Below are 12,035 nucleotides of genomic sequence, written 5' to 3'. Positions count from 1 at the left end.
GACCAGGGATCGAACCCATGTCCCCTACATTGGCAGGCAGATTCTTAACCACTGCGCCACCAGGGAAGTCCTGACACTCAATTTTTAAGAAGTTTAGAATAACTCCCAGAATAGTTACTAATTCAGAAAAAAACTATTTTAATGTATACACATTAGGCTTGAATTTCAGCCAAATTTTAAATACATGTCACTAGAGAAATCAAGATCCAAATTCAGGATGATATGTACTCTGTAACTGGAGTGACCATATGGCCCAGTTTGCCCAGGACTGTACTAATTTACAGCTGTTATTCCCACATCCCACCCAACTTAACAACTGTCTCATGTTTTTCATTTTTTAAATATTATTATGAATAACTGCATTAAAGTAAGATAGTATGGGTTTGCTATATTTCCACTTTATACTTCCACCTTCTACCATGGCTTTGCCTAGTACTCTGTGGAGTGCAGGTGCAGTTAACAGAGTTCTCACTTCAACTTCTGGTTCAATCTAAAAGCCAACCACTGAGAACCCATCTCTCTCTTTCCTGACCCTTTCCTGATCAAAGAAGTACACTTGGACACTAACTCTATCCAGTTGTGGGTGCTGATAGCAGAGTGTTTGAAGCTGCTGTCCCGGCCAGCCACTTGGTGTACATGCTAGTTGTGCCACAGCCATTCTTCAGCTTGCAAAATGCGCATAACCTCCAGGCCTCCATCAGCTGGGTCAGTGGGATATGTAAGGTGTTCATGAAATACATGTAGGAAAGAGACTCTGTGTATTCCTGTGCATAATGTACAGAGAGAGTAATCTGCACTTAATGCTACAGTAGTTTTGCTGTTTATTTAATTGGATTTACACGATACAGCAAATATTTATTTTATTTGGTAACATTTCACAGCAATTATTATAAATTTAAATTATTTTTAGCATCTCCTTTTATGCACAAGTGCCCCAGTTTACACAAAGAGTATATGGTCACACTACAATAAACAAAGACCTTATTCCCTATCAAGTTGTAGTGGACTACATGAGTGAATTTACAGACATAACTACATAAAGCATCTCCTGGGTCCTCAAAACCATGAACCCGAAGGGATGGCAAGGGTCAGCCAACCAGAAAACTAACTAATATCACACTACTACTATAGTAAAGCTATTTTTGAACTGCTGTGATTCTTAAACAAATACAAAAAAACCCACCAATTCTACATGGGAAGAACATTCTACACAACCTAGAACTATATATGTGACACAAAGATTCTATTATTTCTTCGTTGATTCATAAAGTGCTTCAGAATCATAAAGTGCTTCAGAATCACATATTAACCCTGAGGACTTCATTGACTTTGAGCATCTAAACAGAGTTTAGGTTAGAAGGAGGCATGAAAACAGTTTAAGTACCTTAACAAAGAAAAACTCCATGGTTTTGGATAGCAAATAATCATTCATTACTTCAAACGGCATCCTTTAAAATATACTATTAAATAGCCTTAAAAAGTATCAAACACATTTGAATGAGTATAGGACAAAACTATGTATATTTTTAATTCTTAAAAGACAATTATTTTCCTTAAGAGACAAGTTGGCCCAAGGTGATCTGAGGTTCCTGGAGGAATCTCAAAACCTTTCAAGTCTAAGAACAGAGAACAATAAAAACCATTCCTTTTGTCTGTAACAGCTCTTCCTTAACAGATAGGACAAAATCTGGAGGGAAAAAAAATATCCAACTTTGACCTTTGAAAAAAATGTACTATAGGGTTATCATAGAAGGATAGTTTTTCCATTCTCAATGCACCCCAAATAAAAATCTCAGGTCATCTTTTCATTCAGTTCAAAACTTAAATTTGAAAATGGCAAATTTAAATTTTCAACATTAGATGTCATTAAAGATTCTATATCACATGCAATCAACAAGTATTTACAATAAAAAACCTTTAATCCAAGTATGATATACCCTAGTCAACATCTCAGTGAAGGTGGTGGGGCAGGTCCTACATCTACTCCAAAAGAGTCTAAGGTTTAGGAAGAGACCTTCAAGATGGAAGAGGAGTAAGACATGGAGATCACCTTCCTCCCCACAGATACATCAGAAATACATTTACATGTGGAACGACTCCTACAGAACACCTACTGAACGCTGGCAGAAGACCTCAGACGTCCCAAAAGGGTAGTGGTGCTCCGGCCGGGTGTCAGGCCTGTGCCTCTGAGGTGGGAGAGCCGAGTTCAGGACACTGGTGCACCAGAGACCTCCCGGCTCCACGTAATATCAAACAGCGAAAGCTCTCCCAGAGATCTCCGTCTCAACGCTAAGACCCACCTCCACTCAACAACCAGCAAGCTACAGTGCTGGACACCCTATGCCAAACAACTAGCAAGACAGGAACACAACCCCACCCATTAGCAGAGAGGCTGCCTAAAATCATAAGGTCACAGACACCCCAAAACACACCAATGGACACAGTCCTGCCCACCAGAAAGACGAGATCCAGCCTCATCCACCAGAACACAGGCGCTAGTCCCCTCCACAGGAAGCCTACACAACCCACTGAACCAACCTGAGCCACTGGTGGCAGACAACAAAAACAACGGGAACTACGAACCTGCAGCCTGTGAAAAGCAGACCCCAAACATAGTAAATTAAGCAAAATGAGAAGACAGAGAAACACACATCAGATGAAACAGCAAGGTAAAAACCCACAAGACCAAACAAATGAAGAGGAAATAGGCAGTCTACCTGAAAAAGAATTCAGGGTAATGATAGTAAAGATGATGCAAAATCTTGGAAAGAGATTGGAAAAGATACAAGAAACGTTTAACAAGGACCTAGAAGATCTAAAGAGCAAACAAACGATGAAAAACACAATATGAAATTAAAAATTCTCTAGAAAGAATCAATAGCAGAATAACTGAGGCACAAGAATGGTTAAGTGACCTTATCCATTTTATCTATTGAGATAGATAGAAAGATAAAATAGTAGAAATAACTACTGCAGAGCAAAATAAAAAAGAGTGAAAAGAATTGAGGACAGTCTTAGAGACTTCTGGGACAACATTAAATGCACCAACATTCGAATTATAGGGGTCCCAGAGGAGAAGAGAAAAAGAAAGGGACTGAGAAAATATTTGAAGAGATTATAGTTGAAAACTTCCCTAACATGGGAAAGGAAACAGCCACCCAAATCCAGGAAGAGCAGAGTCCCATACAGGATATATCCAAGGAGAAACACGCCAAGACACATATTAATCAAACTATCAAAAATTAAATACAAATAAAAAATATTAAAAGCAGCAAGGGAAAAACAACAAATAACATACAAGGGAATCCCCATAAGATTAAAAGCTGATCTTTCAGCAGAAACTCGGCAAGCCAGAAGGGAGTGGCAGGACATATTTAAAGTGATGAAAGAGAAAAACTTACAACCAAGATTTCCCAGCAGGGATCTCATTCATATTTGATGGAGAAATTAAAACCTTTACAGACAAGCAAACGCTAAGAGAATTCAGCACCACCAAACCAGCTTTACAACAAATGCTAAAGGAACTTCTCTAGGCAGGAAACACAAGAGAAGGAAATGACCTAATAACAAACCCAAAACAATTAAGAAAATGGTAATAGGAATATGCATATCGATAATTAGCTTAAATGTGAAAGGATTAAATGCTCCCACCAAAAGACACAGACTGGTTGAATGGATACAAAAACAAGACCCGTATATATACTGCCTACAAGAGACCCACTTCAGACCTAGGGACACATACAGACTGAAAGTGAGGGGATGGAAAAAGATATTCCATGCAAATGGAAATCAAAAGAAAGCTGGAGTAGCAATACTCATATCAGATAAAATAGACATTAAAATAAAGAATGTTGCAAGAGACAAGGAAGGACACTACATAATGATCAAGGGATCAATCCAAGAAGAAGATGTAACAATTATAAATATATATGCACCCAACATAGGAGCATCTCAATACATAAGGCAACTGCTGACAGCTATAAAAGAGGAAATCGACAGTAACACAATCATAGTGGGAGACTTAAACACCTCACTTACACCAATGGACAGGTGCTCCAGACAGAAAACTAATAAGGAAACATAAGCTTTAAATGACACAACAGACCAGATAGATTTAATTGATATTTATAGGATATTCCATCCAAAAACAGCAGATTACACTTTCTTCTCAAGTGCACACGGCACATTCTCCAGGATAGATCATATCTTGGGTCACAAATCAAGCCTTGGTAAGTTTAAGAAAACTGAAATCGTATCAAGTATCTTTTCCAACCACAATGCTGTAAGACTAGATATCAATTACAGGAAGAAATCTATAAAAAATACAAACACATGGAGACTAAACAATACACTACTTAATAACCAAGAGATCACTGAAGAAATCAAAGAGGAAAGCAAAAAATACCTAGAAACAAATGACAATGAAAACACAATGACCCAAAACCTATGGGATGCAGCAAAAGCAGTTCTAAGAGGGAAGTTTAGAGCAATACAATCCTACAACAAGAAACAAGAAACATCTCAAATAAAGAACCTAACCTTACACCTAAAGAAATTAGAGAAAGAAGAACCAAAAAACCCCAAAGTTAGCAGAAGGAAAGAAATCATAAAGATCAGACCAGAAATAAATGAAAAAGAATTGAAGGAAACGATAGCAAAGATCAATAAAACTAAAAGCTGGTTCTTTGAGAAAATAAACAAAATTGATAAACCTCTAGCCAGACTCATCAAGAAAAAAAGGGAGAAGACTCAAATCAATAGAATTAGAAATGAAAAAGGAGAAGTAACAACTGACACTGCAGAAATACAAATGATCATTAAAGATTACTACAAGCAACTATATGCCAATAAAATGGACAACCTGGAAGAAATGGACAAATTCTTAGAAAAGCACAACCTTCCGAGACTGAACCAGGAAGAAAAGGAAAATATAAACAGACCCATCACAAGCACTGAAATTGAGACTGTGATTAAAAATCTTCCAACAAACCAAAGCCCAGGACCAGATGGCTTCGCAGGTGAATTCTATCAAACATTTAGAGAAGAGCTGACACCTATCCTTCTCAAACTCCTCCAAAACACAGCAGAGGAACGAACACTCCCAAACTCATTCTACGAGGCCACCATCAACCTGATACCAAAACCAGACAAAGATGTCACAAAGAAAAAAAACTACAGGCCGATATCACTGATGAACATAGATGCAAAAATACTCAACAAAATACTAGCAAATAGAACCCAACAGCACATTAAAGGGATCATACACCATGATGAAGTGAGGTTTATCCCAGGAATGCAAGGATTCTTCAATATACGCAAATCAATCAATGTGATAAACCATGTTAACAAATTGAAGAATAAAAACCATATGATCATCTCAATAGATGCAGAAAAAGCTTCTGACAAAATTCAACACCCATTTATGATAAAAACCCTCCAGAAAGTAGGCACAGAGAGAACGTACCTCAACATAATAAAGGCCATATATGACAAACCCAGAGCCAACATCATTCTCGATGGTGAAAAACTGAAACCATTTCCTCTAAGATCAGGAAGAAGACAAGGTTGTCCACTCTCACCACTATTATCAACATAGTTTTGGAAGTTTTAGCCATAGCATTCAGAGAAGAAAAAGAAATAAAAGGAATCCAAATCGGAGAAGAAGAAGTAAAGCTGTCACTGTTTGCAGATGACATGATAATATACAGAGAGAATCCTAAAGATGCTACCAGAAAACTACTAGAGCTAATCAATGAATTTGGTAACTAGCAGGATACAAATTAATGTACAGAAATCTCTTGCATTCCTATACATTAATGATGAAAAATCTGAAAGAGAAATTAAGGAAACACTCCCATTTACCACTGCAACAAAAAGAATAAAATACCTAGGACTAAACCTACCTAAGGAGACAAAACACCTGTATGCAAAAAACTATAAGACACTGATGAAAGAAATTAAAGATGATACCGACAGATGGAGAGATATACCATGTCCTTGGACTGGAAGAATCAACATTGTGAAAATGACTATACTACCCAAAGCAATCTACAAATTCAATGCAATCCCTATCAAACTAGCACTGGCATTTTCCCCAGAACTAGAGCAAAAAATTTCACAATTTGTATGGAAACACAAAAGACCCCGAATAGCCAAAGCAATCTTGAGAAAGAAAAACGGAGCTGTAGGAATCAGGCTCTGGGACTTCAGACTATACTACAAAGCTACAGTAATCAACACAGCATGGTACTGGCACAAAAACAGAAATACAGATCAATGGAACAGGATAGAAAGCCCAGAGATAAACCCATGCACATATCGTCACCTTATTTTTGATAAAGGAGGCAACAATATACAATGGAGAACAGACAGCCTCTTCAATAGTGGTGCTGGGAAAACTGGACAGCTACATGTTAAAGAATGAAATTAGAACACTCCCTAACACCATACACAAAAATAAACTCAAAATGGATTAAAAACCTAAATGTAAGGCCAGACACTATAAATCTCTCAGAGGAAAACATAGGCAGAACACTCTATGACATAAATCACAGCAAGATCCTTTTTGACCCACCTCCTAGAGAAATGGAAATAAAAACAAAAATAAACAAATGGGATCTAATGAAACTTAAAAGCTTCTGCACAGGAAAGGAAACCATAAACAAGATGAAAAGACAGCCCTCAGAATGGGAGAAAATATTTGTAAATGAAGCAACTGACAAAGGATTCATCTCCAAAATTTACGAGCAGCTCATGCAAGCTCAATATCAAAAAAACAAACAACCCAATCCAAAACTAGGCAGAAGACCTAAATAGACGTTTCTCCAAAGAAGATTGCCAACAAACACATGGAAGGATGCTCAACATCACTAATGATTAGAGAAATGCAAATCAAAACTACAATGAGGTATCACCTCACACCAGTCAGAATGGCCATCATCAAAAAATCTACAAACAATAAATGCTGGAGAGGGTGTGGAGAAAAGGGAACCCTCTTGCCCTGTTGGTGGGAATGTAAATTGATACAGCCACTATGGAGAACAGTATGGAGGTTCCTTAAAAAAACTAAAAATAGAACTACCATATGACCCAGCAATCCCACTACTGGGCATATACCCTGAGAAAACCAGAATTCAAAAAGAGTCATGTACCACAATGTTCATTGCAGCACTATTTACAATTGCCAGGACATGGAAGCAAGCTAAGTGTCCATCAACAGATGAATGGATAAAGAAGATGTGGCACATATATACAATGGAATATTACTCAGCCATAAAAAGAAACAATATTGAATTATTATTTGTAGCGAGGTGGATGGTCCTAGAGACTGTCATACAGAGTGAAGTCAGTCAGAAAGAGAAAAATAAATACTGTACGCTAACACATATATATGGCATCTAAAAAAAAAAGGTTCTGAAGAACCTAGGGGCAGGACAGGAATAAAGATGCAGATGTAGAGAATGGACTTGAGGACACAGGGCGGGGGAAGGGTAAGCTGGGGCGAAGTGAGAGAGTGGCATGGACATATATACACTACCAAATGTAAAATAGATAGCTAGTGGGAAGCAGCTGCATAGCACAGGGAGATCCGCTCGGTGCTTTGTGACCACCTAGAGGGGTGGGATAGGGAGGGTGGGAGGGAGACACAAGAGGGAGGAGATATGGGGATATATGTATATGTATAGCTGATTCACTTTGTTATAAAGCAGAAACTAACACACCACTGTAAAGCAATTATACTCCAATAAAGATGTTTAAAAAAAAAAAAAAAAAAGTCTAAGGCTTAGATGGGACCAAAAGTGGGAAACTTGACAAGTAGTCCAAAGAACTTTACTCTCATAGTCTTGCCTTAATAAAACTGAAAAAAGTTACTATGTCTAATGTTTGCTACATACATATATTCATATAAAACACTGAATGGTTGTAAAAACTTTTTAAAGAAAAGCTGACTGCCTATGCTCTTGTTTATATGAGATAAGATCTTAACTAAATAACATTATATCAGCTCTTTAAGGAAAAGAATAATCTCTGCCTTGGATGGTTAACCAAAGTAGCCCTGAAGAAAAAGAAAAGCCAGCTATGTTTTTTCAGCTTAGGAAGCGAGAACTCATACAGGTCCTTTCCAGCTCTAAAATGATACTCTGTGGGTAAAACTAATGAAAACAGCCCAAATCCTTTTACAGAATTTAGGTAGGTCTCTCCCTAATTTCTATCATGCAGAAATGTCTTTTTCGAAAACCCCGAAAAATACTGAGATGTACCAGAATAGGAATCAAAATGAGCTCTTTCCCCACTTTATCAACTAAGATTTACACACAACTGTCAGAAGCACAATAGATATACAACGGAAGCTTGGGTCCAGTACCTGTATTTCACACCAGAGGGAAAGGTGGTTTCAGTGGTAAGCTATGGAAAATAGGTGCCTACTTAGATTTCTGGGTGGACCTCTCAGAATATCATATTTCACTTACTTTACTCTGCAAATCCCCCCATATTTAAACATCTCTTTACTTTAAATGTTTCTTATGATCAATGACATATCATTGATCACATCATCAGAAAGTTTTTACATATCATGGCTTACTTATAGGGGTTTTTTTCCCCTCCTTAGGAGTACATGAAATAATCATAGATGTGATGAAATGTTATTTTCTTGGATTGCTCCTCTTGAAAATGCTTTCAATTTGTTTTACATTTAATTGTTAGTAAAGTAAAAAAAAAAAAAAGGGAATTCCCTGGCAGTCCGGTGGTTAGGACCCGGCGCTTTCACTGCTTGGGCCCAGGTTGGATCCCTAGTCTGGGAAGTAAGATCCCACAAGCAGCCAAGCAGCACAGCCAAAAAAAAAAAAAAAAAAAGAAAGAAAGAAAAAAAGACACATGCTTGCTTATGCTACAAAACATAAAGAACCTTGAAATAAAAATAAGGTAACCAGCAATTCACCTGGGTCTCAAATATATCAAACTGATAAGATTCTCTTTAAAATTCAAGTTGAACAAAAAAAAAAACATACCAGCTAGGAAAAATACTGTATGTTGTATGTTCTGTACACTGGAGTCAGGTAACTTGGAAACTGAATCTTTTAACTTCTTGCTGTCACTCAATTTTGCGTAAATACTGTTTTCAAATCAGCACATATTTTTCAAAGTCTGTAAATTAGGTTTGAATCCTCCTAATAACACAGTCATTTCCTCTACCAGCACAAAGATGAATCTTTTCAATGATTTTACGGCTCAAAATTAAAGGGAGAATAAAAATGCTTTGTAAGTTAACGAGTGTACAGGAAAGAGCTGTTATGTTGAGGTTTACATAAGCTTCTGAGGTCAAAAACTAAAGGTTAGCGTGTCTTCATTCACGTTTACAATCTTGAGAAAGAGCTCCAACTAGTCTGAGCACTAGTTTTCCTCGGTTTAAAGGAGTTTGTCAGCTACCTTAACCTTTACTCATTTGTGCAACAAATATTTCTTTGAATGTTTACTAGAGAGTAAGCAATTATTCATGGAGAGGACCCACTAAGATGTGACTAGGCACCACCTTTATAAGAGAATACTGCCGAAAAGACGATTCTACCTGACTTAGAACACCAATTCCCACCTGATGTTTAAAGTTCCACACATCCTGAATGAAACGTAATGAAGTAATTTCTTATAGCCAGGCCCTAAACAGCGTGTGGGAGGTAAATTTCGCTTAAATCGCAATTCAAAACCGCGCGGGTTCCCGCTGACAACACTGATTGTGCGGGTCTGAAAGAACTCCAGGCCAACGACAATTTTAACACAGAAGTGAAAGCGAAGGTGCTCAATTCAGAAGCGACACGAAAGAAGAGGGTCTGAAGAAGTGAGTCGGAGGTGACGAGAAACGCAGAGGCGGCCCAAACTACTCCCTCCACTCGGCACATTGAGTTAACTTCTCCCGCACCCGGGACTCGCGACCCCCCCAGTTCCCGGGCGCGGTGGCGCCGGCCTGCGTCCCGGAAGGCGCTCGCAAAACCGGGAGCGGGTCCCATCGCAAACCAACTTGAAAAATAAGGAGTGAGCGGGATGGGGGCGGGGCTGGACACACGCTCCTTCCCTCGGAGAAGGATGGGGGGAGGGGAACGGAGTGAGAGACCCTCCGGCCACCGGCCCCGACCCCGGGAGGGCGCTGACGGGGGCTGAGGGGGGAGGGCGCGCGGTCACGCGGCCTCATCCAGAGCCGGCCTCGCCGCCGCGGACCCCAAGGCCGACGTGGGGGAACCCGGCGAGCCCCACCGAGGGCAGGCGGGAAACGGGGTGGCGGGAAGACGGGAGGCCCGCCCAGCTCCAACGCCGCACGCGAGGCCCCGACCCCGCTCTGCCTTCGGCGGGCCCCGGGAGCTCCACAAAAGGCTGCCCGACTCCCGAAGGGGCTGGGTGAGGGCTGAGGAAGCCCCCCTCACAGACAGACAGACACTCACTCACACACACACACACACACACACACAGACGCCCGCTCGCCTCCCTACCCCCACCCTCCGACCGCGCTCCGCGGGCTCTGAGCCCCACAGCGACGCGGGGGAGGCTGGGGCCAGCGGCGCGACCACGGGAAGCTGACGCCCTCCCCGACGCCAGGAGCTCGGCGGGCGCAGGAACCCCGACACGCAGACAAAAATTAACAAAGCACCTGCCGCTCCCGAGGAGAAAACATGCCACAGGCCCCGACTGGGGGCTCTCCGACGCGCCGCTGCCAGGGCCGCAGGGCTCCGCTGGCGGGCTGGGGGAAGGAGGCGGGGAAGGGCCCCGCGCGGTGGCTCCCCGGCCCCGGAGCCTTGCCACCGTCCGGAAGCGGTGAGCCAGGGACCCCCCACGCCAGAGACTGACCTTGGAGTCTCCGTTGCACAGAGCCATCGGGGCTGGGGCGGCGGCGGCGGCGGCCAGAGATGAGACGGGGCGGGAGAGGGCCGGTGGGGGTCGACGCCACGGGCCGGGGCTGAGGAGGAGGCCTGGTCGAGGAGCGGGCGGGAGGCGCGGAGAGGAGCTGACCGCCTGCGAAGCGCCGAGTGGAGCAGCAGCCGCGGAGCGCGGGCCCCAGCGCCGCGGGAGAGCAGACCAGCAGCGCGCACGCTGCCCCCGCCTCCTGCTTCCGCACTGGCCGGCCACTGGGAGGAGCCAGAGCCCTTGTGGCTAGGCTGCCGAGCAGCGGACACCCGCAGCTGCCGCCGCCGCTGCAGCCCAATAAGCCCGCCTCTGGAGGCGGGGACTTCGGCGTCCGGCCCCGCCTCCGGATCCGTCCGGGCCGCCCAGGCCCGCCCCCGGGAGTAGAAACCCGCGGGTCTCGGGCCTGCCCACCCACAAGAGGAGGGGCCTGCGGCACCTGGCCGCGCCCCCGCCCCTGTCTGGCCCGCCCTTTGGAGGAGGAGCCCGCGGCGCCCAGCTTAGCTGCCCCGGTCCCGCCCCCGTACCCGGCAGCAGGCGCTGAGAGGAAGGCCGGTGGCGTCCTGCCCCACCCCCGCCGCTAAAGCTGGCCTCGGAGAAAAACCCAAGCCGCAGTGCGCTTACTGTTTGGCCCGCCGGCCCGCAGCCTTTGATGCGAGAGGCTGGTGGCACTGAAGAGGAGGCCTGCAGAGAGCTGGGTCACTGGGGAACACTTACCCGGTGGTGCGGCCTCATCCCAGGTTGCGGGTCAGGGGGAAGGCCAAGGCTGCTTTGAAGAGTTTCGTGGTGACTTCAACGTGGACTTAAAAGTGACATTTGATCACTTAGGTCCCTCAAAAGTTCTACAGCGGGTGCAGAATTTCCCAAAGGAAGGGGTTTGGGAGCGGCAACCTGGTGGGAAACTGGACCGGCGGAGTAGAGCTCTGTTTGCACAGCAATATTTTTATTTGGATTGTTTGTGGGAAAGGGAGGAACTGTAGTCTCTCCAGCTACTCACTGGTACCCGTCAATGCAAGTATTACAGTACCTTGAATTTGGTCACCTGTGGGTCTAAATCAGGGTTGGGGAATAAATAGTAACACTTGGGGCGGCTTTCCGTTTACAAAGCCTTTTAACAGATATTCAGTTAATATTATAATACAGCC

The 12,035-nt window shown here is 43.1% G+C and overlaps 1 protein-coding gene across 1 annotated transcript in view; it reads right to left on the bottom strand.

Moving 5' to 3' along the window:
• The window catches only part of GMPS (guanine monophosphate synthase), a 90,232-nt gene extending 79,054 nt beyond the window's left edge, over positions 1-11,178 (bottom strand). The window contains exon 1 of the mRNA XM_036851007.1: positions 10,837-11,178. Coding sequence (XP_036706902.1) covers positions 10,837-10,863 — 27 coding nt within the window. The 5' untranslated portion in view covers positions 10,864-11,178. The remainder of the gene's footprint in view (positions 1-10,836) is intronic.
• Positions 11,179-12,035: the final 857 nt, after the last annotated feature.

The sequence above is a fragment of the Balaenoptera musculus genome, chromosome 4 (genome assembly GCF_009873245.2).
Source record: "Balaenoptera musculus isolate JJ_BM4_2016_0621 chromosome 4, mBalMus1.pri.v3, whole genome shotgun sequence".
Classification (NCBI taxonomy): Eukaryota; Metazoa; Chordata; class Mammalia; order Artiodactyla; family Balaenopteridae; genus Balaenoptera; species Balaenoptera musculus.
Note: the sequence above shows the minus strand (reverse complement) of the source record. Positions and strands in the feature narration are given on the sequence as shown.